The sequence below is a fragment of the Bipolaris oryzae genome, assembly GCF_000523455.1.
Source record: "Bipolaris oryzae ATCC 44560 unplaced genomic scaffold scaffold_73, whole genome shotgun sequence".
Classification (NCBI taxonomy): Eukaryota; Fungi; Ascomycota; class Dothideomycetes; order Pleosporales; family Pleosporaceae; genus Bipolaris; species Bipolaris oryzae.
In genome coordinates, this window is record NW_006911349.1 from 38769 (window position 1) to 63798 (window position 25030).

At 53.1% G+C, this 25030-nt stretch overlaps 10 protein-coding genes across 10 annotated transcripts; 3 read left to right on the forward strand and 7 right to left on the reverse strand.

Moving 5' to 3' along the window:
• Positions 1 to 183: 183 nt before the first annotated feature.
• COCMIDRAFT_37135 (uncharacterized protein) lies at positions 184 to 1925 on the reverse strand (the record flags this gene model as incomplete). The annotated part of the gene is made up of 3 exons (XM_007690198.1): positions 184 to 640; positions 689 to 942; positions 1026 to 1925. The coding sequence occupies 3 exons, from the start codon at positions 1923 to 1925 to the stop codon at positions 184 to 186; spliced, it is 1611 nt and encodes a 536-aa protein (XP_007688388.1).
• Positions 1926 to 3071: 1146 nt separating this feature from the next.
• On the reverse strand, positions 3072 to 4353 carry COCMIDRAFT_96503 (glycosyltransferase family 8 protein; the record flags this gene model as incomplete). The annotated part of the gene is made up of 3 exons (XM_007690208.1): positions 3072 to 3712; positions 3766 to 4242; positions 4296 to 4353. 3 exons carry the CDS (start codon positions 4351 to 4353, stop codon positions 3072 to 3074), a joined length of 1176 nt encoding a protein of 391 aa, XP_007688398.1.
• Positions 4354 to 4725: 372 nt separating this feature from the next.
• On the forward strand, positions 4726 to 5544 carry COCMIDRAFT_77909 (uncharacterized protein; the record flags this gene model as incomplete). Its single annotated transcript, XM_007690209.1, has 1 exon — positions 4726 to 5544. A coding segment is annotated over one exon (819 nt), but the record flags the coding sequence as incomplete, so codon positions are not given.
• Positions 5545 to 6262: 718 nt separating this feature from the next.
• COCMIDRAFT_5664 (uncharacterized protein) lies at positions 6263 to 8374 on the forward strand (the record flags this gene model as incomplete). Its single annotated transcript, XM_007690180.1, has 2 exons — positions 6263 to 6277; positions 6326 to 8374. 2 exons carry the CDS (start codon positions 6263 to 6265, stop codon positions 8372 to 8374), a joined length of 2064 nt encoding a protein of 687 aa, XP_007688370.1.
• Positions 8375 to 8870: 496 nt separating this feature from the next.
• On the reverse strand, positions 8871 to 10375 carry COCMIDRAFT_26673 (uncharacterized protein; the record flags this gene model as incomplete). Its single annotated transcript, XM_007690191.1, has 4 exons — positions 8871 to 9070; positions 9130 to 9287; positions 9697 to 9887; positions 10202 to 10375. The coding sequence occupies 4 exons, from the start codon at positions 10373 to 10375 to the stop codon at positions 8871 to 8873; spliced, it is 723 nt and encodes a 240-aa protein (XP_007688381.1).
• A 2011-nt stretch (positions 10376 to 12386) lies between these two features.
• Positions 12387 to 13422, reverse strand: COCMIDRAFT_96534 (uncharacterized protein; the record flags this gene model as incomplete). The annotated part of the gene is made up of 2 exons (XM_007690210.1): positions 12387 to 13182; positions 13235 to 13422. The coding sequence occupies 2 exons, from the start codon at positions 13420 to 13422 to the stop codon at positions 12387 to 12389; spliced, it is 984 nt and encodes a 327-aa protein (XP_007688400.1).
• Positions 13423 to 14863: 1441 nt separating this feature from the next.
• On the forward strand, positions 14864 to 17029 carry COCMIDRAFT_37140 (uncharacterized protein; the record flags this gene model as incomplete). The annotated part of the gene is made up of 7 exons (XM_007690199.1): positions 14864 to 14897; positions 14954 to 14982; positions 15038 to 15097; positions 15154 to 15296; positions 15350 to 15496; positions 15548 to 16009; positions 16057 to 17029. The coding sequence occupies 7 exons, from the start codon at positions 14864 to 14866 to the stop codon at positions 17027 to 17029; spliced, it is 1848 nt and encodes a 615-aa protein (XP_007688389.1).
• A 999-nt stretch (positions 17030 to 18028) lies between these two features.
• Positions 18029 to 20541, reverse strand: COCMIDRAFT_96474 (uncharacterized protein; the record flags this gene model as incomplete). Its single annotated transcript, XM_007690211.1, has 2 exons — positions 18029 to 18202; positions 18259 to 20541. 2 exons carry the CDS (start codon positions 20539 to 20541, stop codon positions 18029 to 18031), a joined length of 2457 nt encoding a protein of 818 aa, XP_007688401.1.
• Positions 20542 to 21709: 1168 nt separating this feature from the next.
• Positions 21710 to 22904, reverse strand: COCMIDRAFT_96431 (uncharacterized protein; the record flags this gene model as incomplete). Its single annotated transcript, XM_007690212.1, has 2 exons — positions 21710 to 22501; positions 22551 to 22904. The coding sequence occupies 2 exons, from the start codon at positions 22902 to 22904 to the stop codon at positions 21710 to 21712; spliced, it is 1146 nt and encodes a 381-aa protein (XP_007688402.1).
• A 539-nt stretch (positions 22905 to 23443) lies between these two features.
• Positions 23444 to 24738, reverse strand: COCMIDRAFT_96463 (uncharacterized protein; the record flags this gene model as incomplete). Its single annotated transcript, XM_007690213.1, has 3 exons — positions 23444 to 24251; positions 24336 to 24576; positions 24708 to 24738. The coding sequence occupies 3 exons, from the start codon at positions 24736 to 24738 to the stop codon at positions 23444 to 23446; spliced, it is 1080 nt and encodes a 359-aa protein (XP_007688403.1).
• Between the last annotated feature and the right edge of the window lie 292 nt (positions 24739 to 25030).

Consider the following 25030-nt stretch of genomic DNA (forward strand, 5'->3'; position numbering starts at 1 on the left):
TAGACTTGCAGAGCCGAAAAGCGCATAGGCCGATGTTTCGAGGATGATGAAGACTGTATTTTAGTAGGTACGATGTCGGCGGACGTTTCAGGAGTACGCTGATTAGGAAATTGTCGTATGCAGGTCACTCGTGAGAGGAACGGGCAAGATGGTATTGTCTCTCGAGTTGAGGGCTTGGTATGCTCAGAAGTCGGGAAACAGGTGCCCGTGGCTATTCGGACACGTCAGAATATGATCTACAGTATAAGGAGGACTCTGCACGCACGGGTCGTCCCCTGCCTGGCCGTATGCCTCCGTCTCCTCCGGATACTTATCGAATTGACTGGCGTCACCGACTCCGGCGCGAACGGGTGGCACGTATGGAGCGTCAATATCCTTCTTTTGTAACCGGTCCCAAGTCACCTCGGCAAACCAAGGGTGGTTCATAACGTCCTTGCTGCCACCGTGCAAGTTGCCCAGTCGCTTGGTCAGATCCGGCGTGATGAGCTTTTGCAGGAGGTCGTGGGCGTCGGGGTGGATGTAAGGTGGGTACTTTACTCTCGACTTGAGAATGTTTTCGTAGATCTTCATGGGCGAGCCGCCGTCCCAAAAGGGCGTGAAGCCGCACAGCATTTCGAAGATGAGGATGCCCAGTGACCACCTGGCGCTGTTAGTAGGCGCCAATAATGGATTGCTGCTCGCGACTCACCAATCGACCGACTTGTTGTAGCCTTTGGAAGCGACGACTTCGGGTGCCAAGTAGTCAGGCGTTCCGCACAGGGTCCATGTAATGTCGGGGACCTCTTTGGCAAACCCAAAATCCGTAATCTTGAGGTGGCCGTGGCGATCCAGGAGCAGATTCTCGGGCTTCAAGTCGCGGTAGATGATGTTGTGCGAGTGCAGGTAGTCTAACGCGAGCGTAACCTCTGCGGCGTAGAACTTTGCGACTGGATTGGGAAAGCGCTATGGGAGTTAGTGTCCATTGATGCCCGAAATCACTGCGCATCAAGGGCGAAAGAAGAGAGGAAAAAGAGGAGAATAAGTACCTGTGACTTTCGCAACAAGCTGAAGAGCTCGCCGCCCTCGACAAAGTCCATGACCATGTAGAGGTTCTTGGAGTCCTGAAAGGTGCCCCAGAGGGTGATCAAGAAGGGGTGCTTGACCTGCTGTAGCATGCGACGCTCGTCATTTGTGTGCTCGACCTGCTTCATCTTGACGACCTGGGCCTTTTTCAGCACCTTGACGGCGTAGAAGCGCTGGTTGTGCTTGGACTGGACGAGGTGAACGCGGCCAAAGCTGCCGGTGCCGAGGGTGCGCTGAATGGTGAAGTCGGTCAGCGAGTACTTGCCCTTTGTGACGCGGGTCTGGTTGAGGGGCTGTGTCTGGAACTGGACGGCGCCATTCTTGGCGGACGAGTGGTGCGCGGACGAGGTGTTGGACGAGGGGGTGGTGGTGGGGGTGGTGGTGGTGTTGTTGGGGTGTATGAGATTCTGTATGCTAGGCGTGTTGCGCGAGTGCTGGGGGTTAGACTGGGGGCTTGTAGCTGTGTATTGCTGTGATTGCAGATGGTGCTGGTGCTGTTGTTGCTGCGGCTGGTGCTGCTGGTGCGGCTGCTGGTGCGCGTGGGCGGGGTTCATTGAGTCTATAGGCTTGGGGGTCGCGGCAGGCGCGCCCGGGGCGGTAGAGGCTGACGAGTTGCCGGTACCGGACGTGTTTGTGGTGGAGCTGGAGATTTGAGCAGCAGTCGTGGCGTCGTGGGCCGAGGTGGCGGTGGTGCTGGAGTCGTTGGTCTTGGTCTTGTGCAGGTGGAAGGAGCCCGACTTGCGGGAGCCGGTAGGCGTGACGGGCGAGTGCGTGTCCTTTGTGGGCGAGGCGGGCGAGTCGAGGTCGCGCGAGCCGTTGGAGTCCTTTGTGCGCTTCTTCTTGAGGAAGCCCAGGGTAGGCATTGGAGGGGCGGGTCGACTCGTGCAGCGGCGCTGCGCTGCCGGTGTGCTTCAACGCAGGTCGCGGGGGCGATGTCAGCAGTGTCTAGTGAGCGAGCGAGGGCGCGTGCATAGGCGCAGTGGATGATGGGCGGACAATGGATGGGACGATGAGGTCGTCGACGGGGCTGGTGGTTGCGGATGCGGCGTGGGCGGGCAGAGAGCGGCGGGCTTGGGGGGGCTTGGGGCAGTGGCTAGTCCTGGCTGGCTTGGGTGCGTCGTCGTAGTCGTCGTAGTCGAGGACGGGACAGGATAGGACAGGACAGGACAGGACAGGACAGGACAGGACAGGACAGGACTGGACAGAATAGAATAGAACAGAACAGGACATTTGAGGCTGCGGCGGGGAAGAAGCTGCAAGTCTGCCCGCGCATCCAAGCTGCCACTGTTTCACCCTCGCGGTTGGCTGTCCACCCTATTTTGTTCTCTTATTTCACGTGGCCATTATACTATACTACTACTGCTACTACTGCTACTGCTGCCACTACATGCACATGCGCCATCTGCTATACCAAAGACGTACGTATGTAATTATACATATGCCATGCCCTGCCTCTCACCCCACATCCACCCACCGCAGCGTAGCCAGCCCGTCCCTTGCCCGTCAGCAGCGCGGCCGCCGGAAGCCATGGCTTTGTTGCGTCATGCGTACCAGCATCGAGGAATCCCAGTCGATGACCGCAACATGCCCAGCCCCCCAGCCCCCCCAGCTTTGCTGCTTGTGCTGGTGCTGGTGCTTGCGCTGGTGCTGGTGCTGGTTCTTTGCCCACACCGGACAGGCACCCTCTCACATTGGCCCCGATCCATCCATGTATGCATGCATGCATGCATGCAAGCCCCTTTAGCGCTATCTCATTTGATTCCTGACTTGCGGTACCATCCATCACCATAGTAGAGTACTGTGTAGTGTACTTATGTGTACACCAGCCCAACCGAACCCCATGGTGCACCAAATCACAAAAATAAAAAAACAAAAAAACATGTGCATACACCGAGAAATTGGTCCACACACGCACACAAGTAGCCTCTCGTGTTCCTATGCCATGACCCAACCCAACCCAACCCAGATGCTAGACGTGACTTCATACATAAACATTGGTTTTGCTCGTTTCAGAGCTCGGCGGCTGTCCGCTCCGTTTCAGCTGCCCCACCAGACACGGCCACGGCCTCATACGTCTCCAGGTCCAGCCCGCACACTTCCATGCGCCGCTGCCGGAATCGCTCGTACAGTCCGCTCCATGCCTCTTGCGCTTCCTCGTTCTGTGGTCGCAACCGCGCCCGCTCAGCATACGGCACGTCGTACTCGGGCCCCGGCAGCTCGGGATCGCTCAGCCGCACAAACGTCGTCGCTTGCTCAAACGCCGTCGCGTTGAAGTCGTCGCTTGCCTGCCGCAGCTGCTGCGACTCGTACACGACGTTGCCCATCGACAGCGACCACTCGGAAATGAGCGAGTCAGGCACGCTAAACGTCTTGCGGAACATGTTGAGATCTGACGTCGGCTTGGATGCCCGCAGTGCCCGCAGCTGGTTGTAACTCTGTTGTGACGGGTGAATCATGAGCAGCGACGTTGACATGTCTGTCCGCTCGGCCGTCGCGGGGTATGCTGCCATTGGCTCCGACTTGGAAAAGGCAAGCAGCGAGTCGAGTGCAGACGCATCCAGCAGCACGCCTGGCCCTTGGAGGTACAGTAGGCGCTCGTAGTCTACCAGTGAATACAGACTGGCTAGCGAGTAGGACGAGGGCAGTGTGTCTGTCATGCTCATAAGCCCCTGCCAGCAATTGCCCACTGTCAACAAAACTCACCGTCTGCGCCTTCCACAAGCGGCGACATGGGTATCAGCTTCACTCCGTACCGCCTCGCTGCCGTCCGCAGCAGTCTCCGCGTAGTCGTCATCTCTGCGCTGTACTTGTTGTCCTCGGACTCGACAAGCCATAGTTTAGGAAACATCAGTATTCTCTTTGCGGGGCTCTTCATCCGGTGCAAGTCCGACAGCAGCATGACGGCACTGCACAGTTCTACATGCTCGCGCACAACCTGAACATAACCCAGCCTGCTCCAATCCATCGTCAGGCCCGAAATGTACTGTGCATATGTGTCGTCCACCTCTGGACGGCTGCCCATGGGCCTCGCCCATTTCGCATCCAACGTTGGTGGTTCGATTGGTTTGGGCGGCGGTAACGGCTTGGGCAGTCGTGGTTTAATGGCGGCTTGGAGCGAGTGTACATAGCGTTGCTGCAATACCCACCCCGACAGGAAGAGGGCAAGTGTGAAGAAGAAGACTAAGCGTGTCTGTCAGTCGAGGGGCATGACATCAGACAATCCCCAGACGTACCAATAGTAATGGACAAGAGGACCGAGACCTGCCCCGAAGTGAGAAGGAGGCGGCCCATCGCAACAAGTGAATGCGCAACAGAGGGGGGGGAGGGGGGTATCAAAAGGTTTTGGTAGTCAAGGAAAGAGCGTGCAGAATACCAAGTGGTGCATGGGCAAGAAAGTGTATAATGTGCATTGGCGTTACCTGTGGTCGAGTTCTAGATGCCCCCATGCCCGTAGGGCTGCATCTTGCCTGTCGTTGAAGGGGCAACAATCGATAACTAGCCACCAGTACAGTGCCCTGTCTCAAATTATCCCAACCCTGACCCTCACCCGCAAGCTTACCTCGACCTTCGCAAAGGGACCACGACGGTGCACGCGCAGTCCCGATCGTCGCTTGGGCCAGTATATCCGAAATCCATACAGTCAAGACGAACCGCCCCCGGCACATGTCGAAACCGCAATTTGATCGCGCCGACGCGAGCGCGCTCCTCGACGACCGAGGATACCGCGGCGCCCTCATCCGTGGCCAGAACCCGGCCCTCCTTTTCGAAAAGGGTGTGCGTGAGCGCATCACCGAGTCGTACTATTGGAAGGAACAATGCTTCGGTCTGAACACTGCAACACTGTGCGATCGCGCCGCAGAACTCAAGTTCATCGGTGGCACTACGGGCATCACAGGCAAGCCGACGCCATTCCTGTGCCTGGCCTTCAAGATGCTCCAGCTGGTCCCAGAAAAGGAAATCATTCTCGAGTACCTCAACTTTCGCGACGATGAGGACGACCAAGATGACAAAGCCGAGGAAGAGAAAGAGAATGGCGACGCGGCAGACAACGACGACGATGACGACGACTCTGCCAAGAAGGAGCTTGACTTGAATGCAGCGGGAAAGCTCGGCTGCTTCAAGTATCTCCGCTGTCTTGCTGCCTTTTACATTCGCCTTGCCTGGGAGCCTGTCGAAATCTACAAGACACTAGAGCCTCTGCTCACGGACTACCGCAAGATCAAGCGCCGCCTCAAAGACACATTTACCCTCACCCACGTCGATCAGTTCATTGATGATCTCCTTACAAAAGACCGCATCTGTGCGACGAGCCTGTGGAAGTTGCCTTCGAGGGCAATTCTCGAGGATTTGGATATGCTGGACCCAAGAGAAAGTCCGCTAGGAGATGAGGTAGACGAGCTAGATGAGGATATGGACAGGAGGAGTGTCGGAAGTGAGACAAGTTATAGGAGTCGAAGCTATGATAGTCGAAGCCGGAGTAGAAGTAGGGGCCATGACAGTCGAAGTCGGAGCCGCAGTCGAAGCAGAAGCTATGATAGTCGGGACCGAGGCAGGAGTCGTAGTCGCAGCCCGGGAGAGCACAGCATGCGAAGTCGATCAAGACGTAGCACACGAAGCCGGAGCTCTAGTCACAACCAACGTCGCAGCAATGATGAATGATAAGGGACATCTCCGGCCTACAAACCTCTTGCGTTTACCAAGTCATAATTGAATCTACGCTATATACCCAGCAGTCTCGACATCAATACAAGCCCTAATGCAGGGCACATTTCACGTATCGTTTGCAAAATCGCAAACAGCTATACACATGCCTCTACCATTACACCCCTGCCACTATCATGCTATTTTTTCGACCACGTGTACCTATACGACTGCTCTTAAGCATACGCTTATGTTGTACCCATTCGTACAGTCTGCTAATCAATTGTGGAACATGGCTAGCTATCAGATGCCCGCGGACTTGCTGATACCAGGTAGGCTAACCGCTTGGAGAAAGTCCAACCGACCATACAAACACCGAGGTGGGGAAGGGGCCCTCCTCTGAGAGATATGCAGTTCAAGTTCATTCCACGTATCTTTGGTTTGTCTGAGCCTATCGAATAAAAATAGCTGTCTCTCCTCGACGCATGGGAGCCTTGCGTATATTGCACTCTGGCAGCTCAGTAGACATCACCTGATTACCACGAGTGACGTACAAGACATGGCAAGCATGAATGTAAGTTGTGCTTAAGAAACAAAGCCAACCCTACCAACAAGCGTACAGGAATCCGACAATGAGAAACCTGGCTTCGACATTGTAGAGGCCACCATCGTGGACCACAGCGCCGCCCTCCTTTCGGGCAGAACAAGCAGTGTCGACCTGGTCATTGCATATCTAAACCGTATTGCCCGCTACGACACATGCAAGGGTCTCGGTGCCTTTACTGTATTCAACGACAATGTCCTTGAAGAAGCAGCTGCCTCTGATGCATGTCGGGCACAGGGTCTGAAGCCACGACCCCTAGAAGGCATACCCTACACGATCAAAGACAGCTACAAGGTCGCTGGAATGACTGCAACTGCAGGATCCCCCGCACTCAAGGGAGTCATGTCAAGTGAGGACTCTGCAATTGCAAAGAAATTGCGGAATGCAGGAGCAGTTCTGATTGGAAAGACAAATATGCCGCCTATGGCAGCGGGGGGTATGCAAAGGGGAATGTATGGTCGCGCAGAATCGCCCTATAATTCAAAGTATCTTACAGGAGCCTTCTCCTCTGGTTCCTCCAACGGAGCAGGAACTTCGGTAGCGGCAAGCATGGGGGCTTTCGGCATGGGCAGTGAGACTGTTAGCAGCGGACGCAGTCCAGCTTCAAACAATGCCCTCGTCTGCTACACGCCATCCAAAGGACTACTGAGCTGCCGAGGACTGTGGCCGCTGTATGTCACATGCGACGTACCCACACCGTATGCGCGCTCGGTTGGTGATATGCTGGAGATTCTAAATGTGATTGCTACACCGGACGAAGATACGACAGGAGACTTTGTGCGAGAACAAAAGCATGTGCAAATACCCCAGCCCCCTCAGATAGACTACACTACTCTGCGTAATACTCAAGCGTTCAAAGGGAAACGGGTTGGAGTCCCACAAATGTATGTCGGCCAGAAAGACTCGGATCCATACGCAAAGCCTACCTACGTTTCACCAGAAGTCATTGCACTGTGGGAAAACGCAGCCAAAACCCTCCAAAATCTAGGCGCAGAAATCGTTTACACCGACTTTCCCCTCGTTACAAATTACGAAAACGACTCCGTATCCGGTGAAGCCAATAATGTGCAAGGACAACCAGCAAACTGGAACCTCATGGAACGTAGCATCCTCATCGCGCAATCCTGGGACGCCTTTCTCGTGGCAAACAACGACGCCAAAATCAAATGTCTAGCAGGCATCCAAGATTCCGCAATGCTCTTCCCCAAACCCCCAAACTACAAACCCGACACCTTCCTCGAAGTCCGCAACTGGATCGATTACGCCGGCTTACCCAAACTCGTCCAGTCCAACAGCATCCATGAGGTGGAAGGTTTAGAACAAGCCCTCAAGGCCCTCGAAGCCCAGCGCAAACGCGACCTAGAAGACTGGATGGCCACGCACAATCTCGACGTGCTTGCGTTCCCCGCCCAAGGCGACGTCGGTCTCGCCGACCTCGAATTCAACCTGGAAAGCACAACGCACAGCCTGCGCAACGGCGTCAAGTACTCCAACGGGAACCGTGCGATTCGCCATTTGGGCGTGCCGACCGTCAGTGTGCCCATGGGCGTCATGGCGGAGAAGAAGATGCCGGTTAATATCACGTTTGCGGGCCAGGCGTATCGCGATGAGAAGTTGCTTGAGTACGCGTATGCGTTTGAGACGGCGGCGAGGGCGCGGGTTGCACCGCCGTTGACGCCGGGGGTGCCGACGGATATGGCTGCGATGGCGGTGAGGGCGGAGGCGGAGGCTGAGCCGGTGATAGATGGTGTGGAGGTCAAGGTGGACGGGAAATCAGGCTCTGGAGAGATTTCTATGGTGGTTCGCGGTACGCTGCGTAAGGCGGTGCCGCAGACTAGTGTGCAGGTCTTCGTTGATGGCGAACGAGTAGCTGATAAGACTACGGATGGCGTCGAGTGGTCTGTTACACACAGCTATGTGCCTGAGAGACCCCCGATTCTGGGCTGGGATCTTAAGCCGTTGCCGCCTAGGGATATTATGGTTCTCGTTGTTGTGACGAGAAAAGATGGCGGTGAGGGAAGTGGAAAGAGGGAGGCTAGATTGCTTTGGGTACCATTGGAGAAGTAGGTTGGTTTGGTGGGATTGATTGTGGGGTGGAACTATCGTCTTTATTCTTTTTTGTATATGGTCGAATTGAATCCTATCACTCAAGTTACTCGCGTGAAGTCGATTTCGTATTCGCCAGGTAGTAAACTCGATGTCTTTTCTTTCTTTCTTTCCAAACTGTATAATCAATTAGTACCTTGTGCGGTTGAATGCGGGTGTGTTCAACTTACTCAAGCCTTGTTGGTTTCTGTCCTTAAATTTTCAAATCACCAAATAATGCCACAAGCAAAGGAAACAAGACATCAAAAGACTAAATGGAACAAATTGAAGAAGAAAAAATGATGGAATTCTCTCTCATCCCCCTACAACCACCACCACTCCCGCAAAATCGGCAGTGTTTATTCTATACTCCCCCTTCCCCCATCAAAGCAAAGGATACCCCATAAAATCTAACCATAGATAAAAAAAAAACTCCTTGAGCCCGCTAAAACCCCGTCATGCCCGTTGCATGGTGACTTCATCGTTCCAGGTATCGTACTCCATAGTTGTTGACATGTCGAAAAGTGATTTTACATGACAGTGCACCAGCAGGATTCGTCGCAGCCACAGCACTCGCAAGACTCGCCGCACTTGGGGGCAGTGGGCTTGACGATGGTGGAGATGGAGGAGGCGACGCTGGCAGGCATTTTTGAAAGAGAGGTGTTGAGTTGGTTGTTGCTAGAAGAGTAAGGTTAGAATGGAGTTGGAGGGAAAGAGCGGTGGGAGGGTAAGCTTACTGGTAGAGAAGAGGTGGGTGGGTGGGTGGGTGAGTGAGTGAGTTGGAGTGGTAGTAGTAGAGTGAGTTTGGTTGATTGATGAGATGTGATGATGGAATAAAGTCCAACAGCGGGCAGACAGATAGACCTTTATATCACCGCCAATGCTGATCAGCTGCCTTGAACTACCAAGTTAACTTCTTAGAAGAGCGTAACAGAATCAAGCCCCCGCTAATCCGCGTTCAAGCCTCCCGCCGTTTCGACACTTGCCAGTTGTCAGGGCTATCATTGGTCTCGCAGCACTTTCGGATGCACCGCCTCGTTTGCCCTGTCATTTCTCCAGCGGCCGGGTCTGGGGTGGGGAATGGGCTACGCGTCTACGCTAGCAATACACGGTTGGCGGTGGTGGCTCAGCTGGACTTGCGGCAATAACTCGCTGGCTGTAATTGGTTGTGTGTCGTCGGCGGTACTCGTATCACATATGCAATGGAAGCATGACGGACCCCCTGTCTTTGCGCAGCCACTGCATTGCGTCGTTAAGCAGCACCAAGCAGCACCAAGCTTGTGGCGCCCTCCTTAATCCCTCACTGTAGCCCATGCTTAAGCTTCGCCAAGCCGCCGCCCGAATCTTGTTTTGGCGAGCCGATGGATGGCCCCCCACCTGGTCGAGGAGCCACACCAACCGGCGTATATGGCTGTGCTACAGGCGGAGTGGGCGAGACAACGTCTTTATCGGCGTATGATGTCGCTGTGCAGTAGCTCGCTGCGTAAGCTTCTGTCTTGCACAAAAAAAACACTAAAAACTTGCTGAGTGTGAGTACGCCGCGGCGTATGACGGTGGGTAAGTAAGCTGGAGACGACGGCAACTTTTTTTCTGTCCCTCTCGTCATCTCACCAAAGCGAATACGTAGTCTCTGGTCCTAGTAGATTGTTCGGGTCGGTATGCTCTTTACAGTGGCGCATCGTATAGATCTCCGGGGTGCTCACGTTTTTGCGGGCCGAAGGGGGTGTGTAGATGCGGTATTTTGAGCGGTAAGGACGTAGCAAACAGTCTGTAACGCTGCCTCCGTAAGCTCAAACGCTGGCCTCATACTACCTCTTCCCATGGGCGTGTCTCGAACAAGTCATCACACAGGCTAGGATCTAGCAACGGGATTTCGGATACATGTTTTGGGGATGGAAAGCGGATCCAGCGGAAGCCGATGGGTGACATGCCGAAAATGACTCCGGCCACCCACCCTGGCATGGAGGAAACGAGCATATGCATGTCAGCCACCTTCTCTACATATTCTAGATTGAAGGCAATTTGCTTTTATCAAATTCTGGCACCCAGTCATCAGGCCATTCGTGTGTTTCGAAGATGAAATAGGGTCTTTCTATCTTTGCCTTTACGCAGTACACCCGCTGTCAATCTTCGTACGGTCCGGTCCTAGCGCATCTCCCATCCGGTCACATCCGGATGACAATGCTCTCGCCCTGGAGCTGACGAGAAGCCCCCCCCCCCCTCCCAAATTACACGCAACAATGCTCTCTGCAAAAACACGGACGCAATGTCTTTACTATGGCCATCTCTCTGGTATTATGTTGTTAGTTGAAAGGGCATGTCCTGGTACTGAGCCACCTTGGTACATAGCTAGACCGGAAGTAAGAGTTTCAGCCACGATTGAGAAAAAACCACGCAGAAAGATCGTCAAAAAGATATGACTGTACCAGTTCGACGAAGAAGCACAATATTATGAAAACACACACTGGCTAGCTGAGAATGAAGTTCTATAAGCTACGCATCTAGTCAACGCCTCCCCCTCTGCAACCCCCTTCCGTACCAACAACCACATACTCCAGCGCTTCATCCTGCACCTCAAAATGCTCCTTCAGCGTAACCTCCCTAACAAACCAGTGCCACGCACACGACCTCATACCGTCAATCGACAGCTCGTTAACGCGCTGGCTAACAAAGAAATCATATTCCTCTTCTCTCGAAGGAAAAGTCTTTACTGGGCATCCAAATCGAGATAGGGGAAAGCGTAACCTACGATTCCACAATGAAGGCTTCGACGAGCGAGGTAAGCCGGGCCCGAAGAGGTGGTTTAGATACCTGTGTAAGAAAGCACCCTATTTCCCACCTGGTCAGCCCTCCCCCCCCCCCCCCCAAAAAAAAATCTCCTCGTGCTTACATCTCTTCCTTCTTATTTTTTTTTGAGAGAGATGGAGAGAGAGATAAGGAGGGAGAAAGAGGAAGTGCGGAATAGAGGCGATTACCGAGTACCGCATGGTTTATACCTACGTTAACAGCAAGAAAAGCCATGCTGGACGAGCCCGAGAACAGATGCGTGTGGATTTTTCTAGCTCTCAGAGAGGCGTAGGGGAAGGCGCCAGGGCTTGAGGAGTAGAAGGAGTCGAAGGAGGAGTCGTTGCGAGGTTTGAGGTGCTTGTCGAGTGTCGAGTCGTTGATGAGTGATTTGAGGGCCGTAACAGCGATCATGATAGTGTAAGGGGAGCTGTTACGGTTCTTGACTACTACTACTACTACTAAGATTTATTTATCTCGTCCTTGGGTAAATGGAGACTTTAACATCTGGGATATCAGAGATATACAGGCTATTGTCTTATGAATGGAAGGCCTAACAGCTCATGTGGCTTGGGACAAGAGACTCTAAAATGTACGGAATAATGGCACAAAGATTGAATGTGTTGGCCAGACTTTTGGTTTATCTTCTTGTAAGCTTAGTATCACCGCATGACTGCTGGAGGTAAAGTGCATTTTGGACATGGTATTTTGTGAAAATATTATTATGCTCCATGGGGATAGATGTATCAAAACATAGTCAGATTTTGCAGTTTGTATTATATCTATTAACCTCGAATCAAGGCATGCCTACTTTTTTGTTGGTAGAAGATTGATTTTTCAAAGTGATTGCTATTTCGTCTTCGTTGGGGTTAAATGTGTACCCGCCAAACGTTAGAAATCAAATTATTGGTAAATGATCAGAGTTACTACAAGCAGATCAAAGTTCTTACATACACTTCCACTCTATCTTCTTTTTTTTCATTTGTCCATAAATTTCGATATGTGTCAGCGGGTAATGTGGTGCTGTATGTCCCAAACTTTAAGAAGGATGCATGTAATTGATGGATTGCGTCTTTGTATAGAAACAATACTAAAAGGAAGCGAAAAGATCCGAGTAAGCTAACGCTATTCAATCCGGGCCGAGTCAAATTCTAAGCAACGGTAAAATGGAATGACCTGGACCAGCAGTTCCCTACATGATCAACCATGTTTATGCCGTACTCGCCCACAGAGCCTTCATCCTCGTGCTCCCAGCAATCAAACCGCAGGCACCCATGATGCCCAGGTTCCAGCCAGGAATACCACCGTTGGCACTGCTAAAGTGCAGTGCCATGGGGAACCAGGCGCTGGCAATGACGAAGTCGGTCCACCACCTCTTATCAAATTTCTTGTCCTCGTCGTCCTGGTACTCTGCAATTGCCTTGCCCTCGGAAACCATTTGCTGGCGAGTGAGCCTCCTGCGGCCTTCAATCTGCCACTCGCGCATCAGACGGAGGAAGTCGCACGAGACACCGCCGAGCCAGCAGCGGTAGGTGTAGAGGTACAGACGGGCAGTCTTGGGGTCGCCACGGTTGAGTGCGGAGACGACGCGGGGGGAGATGACGCCCGAGTCGGCGAGAAGGGAAATGTTTTCGAGCAGTTGGTAGACAAAGTAGCTCATGGCCTGGAGGGTGGCGATTCTATGCAAGACGACGTCTGTGCCTGGCTTGGGGCCCGAGGCAAGGGAGCGCAGCCATGCGTAGAGAGGCAGGGTGCCCGTCAGACGGAGGGTTGTGCGCGTCTTTGAGATGAGGACGGCGAGGGCGGCAATGGGCGGGACGGTGCCATTGTCGACGAGGGTGGTGGCGGGTATCTTTGTGTCATCGCATGCTGGGCGGATGAGTGACAGCAGCCTTGTTGCAAAGGCGGAGACGGCGGGAGATTTTGTCTGGGCGTAGGCGAGGATGTAGAGAGTGTAGTTGAATGTGGAGAGGAATGCGGAGAGGCCGCCTGGGGAAGCTAGCAGTCTGCCCTCGTTAGCTCATGATGCGCATGTTACGGTACCGACCAGCGACTTACTTGTTCAGCCTCAAGATCGTCTCATCGGCCTTTTTCACGCCCGCAAGTAAGCCCGTCTTGCTAACGGTGGTTGGGCGGGCAGGCGGCGCTGCGTCTGCGATCTTGTCGACGGCTTCCTTGGCCTCTGGCGTTTCGGTTGCGTCGGTTGTGTCGGGCGCGTCGAGTGGTTTCTTCTCCTCGTCAGACATGGCGGCAATGGTTGGTATATATTTTGGGGTAGGTCGGAGGGTCAGGGAATGTAGGCAGGATCAGGTAAAAGAAAGAGGGAGCTGCTTATGCTTCTCCGCAGTCTTGTCGTGGCTGCTACTCATCGCGGCGCTACCTCCGTGGGCCGAGGTCTGACGTTTTCGGCTTCTTGGGGAATTAGACTAATAACACGCTGGCTGTGTGGGCGCCTCTGCCATGTCACCAAGAGGAGATTTTTAGATTGAACAACTGCTGATACACCTCATGGCTACCACCAACCAAATCTCGAGATGCTTGACCAGAACGGGTAGGCCCTGTGTAGATACATCCCAAGGTATGATGCAGCTATGTGTTGTGTGTACCTGCCAAGCTACAGTGACTAGGAGGTGTTAGCCCAACGCTCTAACTGTTTCAGGCAATCATCTCATTCCCATGCTTCCCCATTAAGGTCCATATATGTGAGATTCATCGTCTCTGTCTATACGGTTGCTTGTCTACGCGAGACTGGAATATTTACCCGTCGCCTCATCTTCATGCACACCAACAAGCAAGCTGGGATCCTCCTATCACTATCCATACAAGTCAGCATCAACGGCGGCAGACAAATGATCAGAGCTCTCAGAAATAGCTGATACGGATTCGGATGAATACTTCGAGTGTCTAGCCAATTCTGGCCAATTTACATCAACAGACACTGACCATAGCAAACCTCGGGTCTTTGCCAGGAAAAGGGGCAACATCCGTCGAGTAGTGTGTAGCTCTCTGCTCCAACGATATGGGCCACACAATGCTATGCCGTGTACCGGACGAGACAAGGCCAGTCGTGCTGTATACACGGTGGACACCTAGTTGATCCCACCCTGGCTGCATGCTGATGAACAGGAGTTTGTTCTGCACACTCGAATGCATGCAAACTCTTGGTCGAAGCACACGCAGCAACCCAAAGACTCGGCTGCTGGTGTGTGCATATTCGAACCGGCCAGATCGGAGCCCATTGGAAACAGAGATAGTACTCGGGGTCGACTTGGAGCTGTAGCCACATGCGGCAATGGACACCAGACGACCAAACGAAACAGCCCGGGCATGGCAGACAGTACTCGAAGGGCCCGGCTAGCTGGGGGCCATGCTGCAAACATGCAGTTAGCAGCGGGCGAAGCGACCGTTGGCTGCATGGGGGCGCTGCAGTGTGGTGGAGGTGGACAGGTAGAGCGACAGCGACCGCGACCAGGGATGATGAGGGTCCACCCGCCAAGACGCTGACGACGGGCGACTGCGTTCCAGGGCGAAACACGCGCTCGCCAGCCCATTCACTGCACTGCCCTGCCCTGCATCCTCCCTCCCCCCCTCTCAAGCAAAGCGCCTCTTCTGCTCACCCAACCACTACGAGGCCTGAGAGTCCCTCATTCTTACCACCACCATCTCCCCGGCCCCAACCATCTCGCAATGGCAGGCCGATTCGTGCGCGCCTCCAAGTACCGTCAGTGTTGATGCCCAGTCCCAGTTCAGCTTGGTATGCTAACAACAACCATGCAGGCCATGTCTTTGGCAAGGGCACCAAGAAGGTACATTGGCTATAACCCCCCAAATCCATGTCTATACACGCTGACCCTTCGACAGGAGCAATGCTATGACAACCTGCGCATCACAAAGAATGCCTGGGACACCAACCTGATCAAGGTCAGCCCACTCCATGCCCACGCGACCACGACGACACGCCTTCTGACGCCCTCTAGGCAAACCCCGAATACATCTCAGTCAACTGGGAGGCCAGCGGTGGCGGTGCCTTTGCCGTCATCCCCATCAACGAGCGCGGCAGAGCTCCCGACCAACTGCCTCTCTTCCGCGGACACACAGCCGCTGTCCTCGACACCGACTGGTACGCCCGTGTCCGAGACAAGGAGCGCCATGCACACGACTGACTGCCCACAGGTCTCCCTTCAATGACTCGCTCATCTCCTCAGCCTCGGACGACGGCAAGGTCTTCATCTGGAAGGTGCCTGAGGGCTTTACACTGCACACCGATGCTGAGGAGCCTGCCGATGTTGCTCCTGTTGCTAGGCTGAGCGGCCACATGAGGTGCGACTGAGTGCTTCCGTTCAAAGCCATGCCCCTAACACGCTTCTGTAGGAAAGTCGGCCACGTCCTCTTCAACACGGCCGCCGAGAATGTCCTTGCCAGTGCGTCTGGTGACTTCACCGTCAAGCTCTGGGATGTCGAGGCTGGCGTGCCCCAGCTCTCGCTCAGGCACAATGACATTGTCCAGTCGCTATCCTGGAGCGCCGACGGATCGCTCCTCGTCACCACCAGCCGAGACAAGAAGTTGCGTGTGTGGGATGTGCGTCAGGAAAGGCCTGCACAGGAGGTTCCCGGACACCCTGGTGCCAAGAACAGCCGCGCTGTATGGATGGGCGAGACGGACCGCATTGCAACCACTGGTTTCTCCAAGATGAGCGACCGTCAACTTGGTCTCTGGGACCCGCGCAACCCCAGTGAGCCTATTGGCGGCTTCCAGATTCTTGACTCCATTTCTGGTGTCTGCATGCCTTTCTGGGACGACGGCACCCAGTGCTTGTACCTTGCTGGCAAGGGGTATGTGTATTCCAGCTGTTCTTTGACTTTTCCACTGACCACAACAGTGACGGCAACATTCGTTACTACGAATACGAAAACGACAAGTTTGAGTACCTTTCAGAGTACAAGTCTGGCGAGCCTCAGCGTGGTATTGCCTTCCTTCCCAAGCGCGGCATCAACCTGCACGAGAACGAAGTTCTTCGCTGCTTCAAGACGGTCAACGATTCCTACATCGAGCCCGTATCCTTCATCGTGCCCCGCCGATCGGAAATGTTCCAGAGCGACATCTATCCCCCCACCAACGGCCTCAAGCCCGGTGTTTCTGCCAAGGAGTGGTTCAGTGGCAAGACGGCAATGCCCCCTAAGATTTCGCTCGAGAGCATTTACGAGGGTGATGCACCCAAGGAAGTACAGAGCGACTACAAGCCTTCCAGGCCCACAACAGCCGAATCCCCGCCTGTCAAGACGGAGCAACCCAAGGCCGAGCCCACACACGCGCCGCTAGCTTCCCGCGGGCCCCCACCTTCAATGAAGGACAACAAGGATTCCATGGCTTCTGCTGCTTCCAAGTACGCAGACAAGGATAACGCTTCCGACGATGAGAGCGCATCCAGCTTCGAGGAGATTTCCAAGCCTGCAGACCGCCGTAACTTTACTGCTGCGCGTCAAGAAGAAAAGACTAGGGGTCCTGTCATAACCAAGGAACCTGAGCCGTCTTCTAGCCAGACTACAACCCCCACTCAGTCCAAGTCTGCAACAACGGCTAGCCCCTCTGCCGCATCTGCCGCTTCGTCCACTTCTGCCGCAGCAGCAAGCTCCAGTGGCCCTGCATCTGCTCTCCGCGACGCACTAGGTGACATCAAGTCTCAACTCGAGCACCAAAACAAGGTCATGTCGGACCAATCCGATCAGATTGCCATCCTGCTGCGAGAAGTCGCCCAACTCAAGGCAAAGGTTACCAGCTCTGAGCCTTCTGATCGCGAAAAGGACGAGCGTATCCGGCAGCTTGAGCTTGAGCTTGAGGAAGCTCGATCTTGATTTCCAAGGTGCGAAACCTTGGGCGATTAGCCTCAATGATACTAGTAGTTGTTTTGCCGTGAAAGATGTCATTGTTTGCATAGACGCTGTTGAAGGGGCGTGCGTATCACTGTGGCATCTGTCTGATTAGGGAGGTGAGGGGGGGAAGAGAGCAAGCGCGGACAGGGCAAAAGCAGGAGTTTGTATGATGATCAAGCGAGACTGCCCTTGTGTATGCGTACTTGATTTGTTCGTTTTTGGTCCGTCTGTCGAAACCGGGCTTTTGCTAGCAAGGTGTCTGGGTTAGCGCCATGGTCTTGATTGAATTATATATATATATATACACTTCATCTCTTTTGATTCATACCCGTTTGTCTATATCTTGATTGAACCATGGTCGGTGAGACACGTCTTGAATACAAAAGAGGGTATTGAGCAACTTGCAACAAAAAAAAGACACATCAAATACAAAACAATCAAAAAGAAACAAGCGTCATTCTACTCTGCAGACTCGCCCATGAACTTGCCCACTACTTATGTACATTGCAAGTAGTGTCCAGCCAAGGGACTTTTGTAGTTATAAGAAAAAGGGCCAGAAAATAGGAGAACAGAATCGGGTAAAGTAAACAAGAAAAAGAAAGATAAAGAAATACCGAGAGAGAAAAAAAAAGAGGAAGAGGAAGAAGAAACCCCACAAACGACCTGAACACTTCAAGAGTCGCTCCGTGTGTACTTAACTTGGCTAACTTGGACCAGCTGGTAGATAAGTGAAACAGCCAGTCAGCCAGCAAAAGCCAAGAAAAACATGGGGGAAAATATGTATATAAAATCCCCCTTCTCCTTTCCCCTTTCCACACATTGTCGTTGCCATCCCAAAAACCCGACCCGGCCCAAAAAGGGGAGAGGAAATTCTCTCCATTACTCCAGCCCATCCCATTGTTCACACACACACACACATACACCCCCAAAAAAGACAAAAAAACAAAAAAAGGGACAAATTCATCACGACACCTCTATCGCTTATGAAGCAGTCTTGGTCTGCTTCTTCGCAGTACCAATATGCGTATTGTGCACCTTTGTCGCAAACTTGAGACTGGTAATCGTTTCTTGCAAGTGCGCCTGGAGCGGGCTAACCATGACGAACATGAGAGTCTTGGAGTTGCCGCCGAGTGAGTATTGGAGTAGGTAGGTAAGCTGGTGGTAGTTTCGTTAGTACAAGAGCAAAAGATAATACGATATCCCACACATACCTTTGAGTTTCTGTACGGAATGTGGCCGCCTTCCTTTGCTGAGCCGAGAGCGTTGATGACGTCGCCCAGACAGCTCAGACTCTTGTTGATGTTCTGCGTTTCTTTTAGGCGCGCGCCTTCGACCTTGGAGTGCTCGAGTCGCTCGGATCCGGCAAGATCGACTAGGTTGAGTGTTCCCTCGCTCCGTTCACCCGTAATGTCATTGGTACCAACGAGTCTCAGAATGAAGACTGAGTGACTTCGACTCGATCGCATGTTGGCTTTTGTAGCAGCCACAGTCCTGTTCTTGCTAGCTGTTTCGAGGATCTCCTCAACACGGCCAGGGCCATCCAGCATCACGCTCACGGCATTGTCCAGGTTAGTCTGCTTCTTCACAGGGTCGTGTCGGACTTCGACCTTTTTCTTATCCAGGTCTTCTGACCGACCAAGCAAGTCATTGTACGTTTCGTTGTAGACCTCGATGAACGAGCCCTCCATTGTGTATCGCCAGCCCTTTTCTTGCAGCCGCTGCGCTTCGTCCCAAATCTGAGCCGTGGCACGCGGAATCATACCGTCAGCTGACGACATGGTATGTGTCTTTCCAGATCCGGTCTGACCGTAACAGAAGATACACACGTTGTAGCCATCAAGAGCGCTCTGTACAAGCTGGCTAATCTCCTCGAAAACCTCTCCGTTCTGGGACGTCGGACCGAACACACGATCAAACGAGTACGAGTATGAGGCAGTAATGTCCTTGCCAGTTGCGCTCTGCTTGCTTGGACCAGTAATGGCGACTTCCTTGCTGTCGGTATCGTTGTCGGGGAAGGCAATCTGCGCCGGGTCCCTCTCGGTAGCATGTGCTGGCCGTACACGGCACATGACTCGGATGTTGCCCTTAAGCTCTTGGACTTGGTTGAAGAGCTTTCGGCGCAATGTCTCTTCTTGTCGGAGTTTGTCGTGTGCTCTTTCCGCAGCCTCAATGGCATCTTGCATTCTCTTGTGAAGGTCGTTGAAGGCGGATGACTGCGCCTGGCTGTCAGATTCAAGAAAGTTAATCTTCTCTTTCATGGCCTTGTTCGCTGCCTCCAGGGTAAGGTTGTGTGTTGTTGCTTCTGTTAGTTGGTTCTGAAGACCAGTCTTGAGGATTCTTTCGCGATCGAGTTCTGACTTGACGTTGGTGAGTTCGCCTTGCAGGAGCTGTGCCTCGCGTTGCTTAACATCTGCATCTAGAGCGGCAGCTCGAAGTTTGGAAGCATATTCTTCCTCAATCTTTTGGGCCTCTTGTGCGCGCCTGCTCCGCTCCGCTTCAGAGTCCGAGTCGAGCTTCTTGCGCAACACTTGAATTTCCTCCTCATGCTCTTTCAATAACTTGTCGATCCGTGCCTCGAATTCAATGCGTGTCTTTCTCTCTACCTCGTCTCGTTCCCGTTCCAACCGGTCAGTGTCTTTTCGGTGTCGCGATTCCAAGTCTTCAACTTCGTTGCGCAGCCTCCGTCGTACGTCATCAACTTCATATGTGTGTTTCTGTTGGGCCATTTCCAGTTCCATCTTGACTGATTTGAGACTGGTACGACTATCGTTGAGTTCCGTCTCGAGTCCCTTGTTCACAATCTCTAGGCGTGCGCGGATGGTTTCGAGCTCGGTGACTCGGCCTTGGAGCTGCTGAATTGATTCCTTGTAGTCAGTCGCTTGTCGCACATCCATCTCCATCTTCTCCTTGAAGGAGCGAAAATCGCGTTCCATAGCTTCCATGCGCTCATTGTAGAAATCTGGACACCGATCGTTAGTAAAACGGTTTAGAAATGGCGCTGGCTGTGATCGCCTCGGCGTGATTGATATAGGCCGGCGAGGTGATTGGTCTATCTGCTGCTGCGGTCGCTGTCGCACAGGTGTCTGTACTGGCTGAGGGAGTCGTGGTAAAGGAAATTTTGGCTTAAGAAAGGAGCTCGTGCCGTTGCCAGAAGCCATTCCGCGTCCGGTCCGACTTTCATGCCTCTCTGCCTTGGATGCAACTAGATTGAGCGCTCCAAGTCCAGTGCAGATGACATCGCAGTCGGTCACGACGGGCTCTTCAATGACCGGAGTGACGGGACGAAAGGTAGAAGGAGGAGAAACTGTTCGGGACTCTGGCACACGAACAGGCTGTACTTGGAAATCACTCAAGAAAGTTGTGCGCTGCTTAGGGACTGAAAACATCCCTCTAGATACTGTGACATGGGCGTATGGGGCTGAAGAGATAAGAAATGGATGCACACCTTTGCGCTCTGCTTGTTCACTGTCGTCGTCATCTGGTCGATTCATCATTGACGTCGCAGGGCGGGATGCCTGGTGGTAGGACTTGCTCCTAGTGTGTGTACTTTGGCCATAAGCCGATTTCGGCCTCGTGGTTGGAGCGGGTCTGGGAACAGCGCCGACACTGCTTGCGTAGGCAGATACAGATGTGCTCTTGGCTGTCGGTTTGGTCATTGTGCGCGAGGTCGAGGCTGCCATGCCGCGAGCGACAGCGGACTTGACGCCATTGGCGATCTTGGAGGGTGCGGGTAGCCTTCGCGGGGCGGGTTCGGGGGCTTGCTCAGCCAGTGTCCTCCGTTGCTTGAAGGCCGGCTCGGGCACTGTCGTGGTCAGTAAACGGTGTGCTTCTGGGGGGGGGGTGTGGCGAGGGGTAGAGTACAGCCAGAGGGCTTGTGCTTTGCGGTAGGTATGGGCATTGCGCTGCGCACGTTGGTGGTGGACTCGTGCAATTCACCGAGGGCGCGAGTGGGTGAGGATGGGATGTGGGAGAATGTTGATGGCGGCTTGATTCCTGAACGTTTGGTGCTACCCTTAGAATGCGTTAGATTAGACATGAACGGGCCAGGGGATGGCTCTAGGGATACCCACAGCGTTCTCGTTGGCGGACTCCATGGTGTGATGCGTGGCAAAGTCTAACGAAAGAAGGATATCAACAAAGCATGCTCCGTCGCGGTCAACAGCACTGGCGCGTCCAGAGGCGGTTGCGGTGATGTTGCGGGAGTGTGGTGATATCCAGTGTTTGGGTTGCGCCCGGACGGTAAACATACAAGGCGCGACCCACCCTCCCCGTAACCACACGCTAGACCCTGCTCGGCTTTAGCGCCGGTACTCTCTCTGTCAACCTGCTGTAGAGTACAACCAGCGAGCCTGCATGACGTTCGGCAGGGCAACCAGGCTCATTCATCCATTCATCCGTTCGCTCATTCATTGGGTATCCCCGCCATATACTATGTACGCTATCAGATATCTCCCCCAACGCCAACGCGCCGTGCCAATGCCAATGTCCATGATAAGCCTACCATCTATGTACTTGCGTGCGGAGGAACAGCCCGTCTAAGTAAACACAGCTACATGACCATGGAAACCCAGAGTCGTCTGCATTGCTGCTTTGGAGTATGCTATACCTGCTTCACAAACGCTTTCACAACGTTAGTCCCCTGAAGTCTGAGAAAAAAACATGTCACGAGTAAGACTTACTGGCATCAATCTGCACAACCTGTGGTAGCGCAAGTCGGATCTTGTTCCTGTACAAGGCTGGCTGTGCCCGTTGCAAAGGGTTCCCCTCGAAGTATACCGTTTCCAGTTCCTCCTTGTCTCTCAGCTCTCGTTCAATCTCACCAAAGTCGCTTAGTTTGCAGTTGCTCGCCCAAAACTCGGTAAGATGCTTGAGCCCCTTGAGTCCTCCAAGGTGCTCGATGGGATTCGCGCTGATGTCAATGACACTGAGATTGACGTTGTTTTCTAGCCCCGACAATTCTGTAAGCAAGTTGTGCGAGATGTGCAATTCTTCCAGGTTGACGAGCTTCTCCAATCCCGTAATGGACCGCAGCCGGTTCGACTGTATGCTCAAAATCTTGAGATTCGTAAGCGTATCCAGGCCCTTGATCTCGGTGATCTTGTTCTTTCCCAACCACAACTCTTCCAGTCCAGTCAGTGTTTCCAAACCCTGAATTTCCCGTACCCTGTTTGCGCCCAGCTCAATCTGTCGCAGATTGGTGAGGCCTTCCAAGTTTTCTATGGTGCCAATCTTGTTCTGCACAAAATATAGATCCTTGAGCTTTGTCATGTGGTTTAATCGCTTGATGTGTTTGATCTTGTTGAAGGACAGGTCGAGCGACGTAAGTTCAGTAAAGGCATCGAGGCCCTTGATGTGCGCGATGAGATTATCATAGAGGTCGACTTCTGTAAGGCTTGATGCGAGTTCTTCCGGTATCGCAATACTTTCTATTCGGTTTTGGCGAAGGCAAAGACGCTGCGATGTTAGACCATTTTGTACGTGTCCCACCCCAAGAGCAACATACCTTCATCTGCTTGAACCTCTCTAGTCGCAATGACGACATATCTGAAACCTTACAGTGCACTAGCTCGATCTCCTCTTCATCGTCCGGCACATCGTCCAACAGGTCCTCGTCTGCAGCGAGCTGTTCTGGCGGGGGCCCTTCATCGTCTGATACCTCTGGATCGCTCAATATTTGCGCGTGTGGATCTCTTGGCTCGTCGGTGAGCGTCATCCTGTCTACTCGTAGCTTTCCATCCCAGCCGTTACTATCTCGTGGTTTCTGCTCATCTGTGTCCTGATCACGCGTCTCCTTCGCGTCGGCCGTGGTTGTGGGGTCGCTTTCGGCATGCGGGGCAGAGTTTGGCTCAGCCATCATACACTGGACGTGGAGGGGAAGAGAGGGCAACGGTAGTCGTATGGTGCAAGTCGAATGTTGGTAACCAAGGCTGAGATTTTGAGCACTAACGGTATGTTTTAGAAGGCGGTGTTCCCAGTGTGGAGTTGAGTATGCAAGTAATGTACTTACCTGTGGGTGGCTAGGCTACTAGCTGAACTCTTGCCTAAGCAAGGGTCCAGCACGATGACGAATGCCGTCGTTTCACCGGACAGTTAGTACTCAAATTTGCCTGACTACCGGCTGTGAATCTCAAAGCAAGCATCGCCCCACCTCTTGTCTCAAACCTATTCCCATCGCCATGACGAGTTCAATATTCGACACAATCCTTGGCGCTCTGGTGAAGCTTCAACAGCGCAAGCATTGCCGAAGAACATGATACTAGAATACTAACATGTTTGGTGAAATTAGAAATATGTGACGTGCAAATACAACGCTGCTAAGCTCGATCTAATCCGCATATCACTATACATTGGATATTCGGAATAAATTACCCGTTCACCAGACGACTACTGTTCTCTTCATCTCCTTCGACTACCCCACACCTTCAGAAACTCAATCTTCGTTTCAACGCTTAGACCCACCCTCTTTACTCTACCCAAGCGTGCAAGATCCTCGGCCACCCGCTCGAGCACCTTCTGTTCTTCAGGACTGATTTCACGGCCGTCATCGGCACCGCCAGCATCAACATCCATACCATCTCCAGCACCGCCGTTTGTCCCAATAAATCCATCTTTGAAATCGGGTTGTTCGAAAATGTTTGCGTCATAACCACTTGTCGTTGCTTTGCTCTCGTGCAAATCCGATTTCGCTTTTGCTGGAGAATCCTGATTTGTGCTATTGTAAACACGCGAGGCGATACGGACACGCATTTGGTGCGATGGCTTGCTGAGAAGACGCCAGAACCAAGAGAAATAACCACCAGGGACGGGCGTGGTCACATCCTGCGGTGTGTACCTAAGGTTGACAGGATAGATCTTCGTCTTGCCATCGGCGCTTAGCAGACTAGGACACAGCGGTAGAATTCCCCTTCCATTTGTTGTGGTAGTCTCTGGGAAGACACATATGATCCTGTCGGGGTTCTCACTAATGAGTTGCTTGAGCGTGATGAGCTTGGACGGATCGTTTGGAGTTAAGGAAGGCGGTGAGAAAGCGAGCAAGATGGCGCGGAAAAGGGTTATGCGCTCGACCCTGCGGAGGTGTGGATAGGATTTTGTGAAGATTGGTTGGAAGATGCCCGCAAGGTAGAGCGGGTCGAGAGGCGAAGTAAAGGACGAAGCAACAATGGTGCCAGCCTTGGGCAGATGGTTCTTGGCCGAGTATAATTGTCTGCCATGTCTGTTAGTTCGCATGTCCGCTAAACTATGAGGCCTTCCTTCGGAACTTCAGTTCTTTGCACGGAAGTGAACGTACCCTCTCTTGACCCCGTCAACCTGCAAGTCCACCCACCACACTCCCGGAATTCCTAGCATTAGCCACAGTACCACATATTTCAGCCTTCTGCCCACAGGGATGAACTCTAGGCCAAAGAAGTACAAAAGCGAAAAGGCAATGACGAAAGGCGTACGGACGCAGAAGAGGAAGAGGTATATCGGATACCAGAGGATGCCGACCGGCGGGGGTGGCACAGGGAGGAAAGGCGCAATTGCAGTACCTGTGTCGAACTGTAAGCTGGTAAATCCGGAATCAATGTTTGCGACTAGGGCAATAAGAGGTACTTGGAGGAAAATTGAGTAGTAGTGGTGGCGGTCGTGACGGTCGTGTGCATGGATTCTGTAGACGCACCTTTATCGCGAAATTGGCTGTATTTTTCCATGGCGAGGGGAACGTAACAGGATACAGACAGAAAGACGAGTGTGGGTGTTGTATTACCAAGCCATGCACCGCAAAGGCTGTGAGTGGTATGGTATATTGGAGAAGAGAAAGAGGGACGGGGCACAGGGACGAGTAGGCCAAGCGACGACGCAGCCGCGGTGGAGCAGAGCAAGCAGCAAGCAAACAAACGAGCCCAAACCTCCTCTGTCGTGTTTGGTGACGGACTAAATACCCAAAAAGCCTCCCGCTCCGGACCTCCTCAGTGTGGCGACAAGGCTGCTGCTGCACTGTCG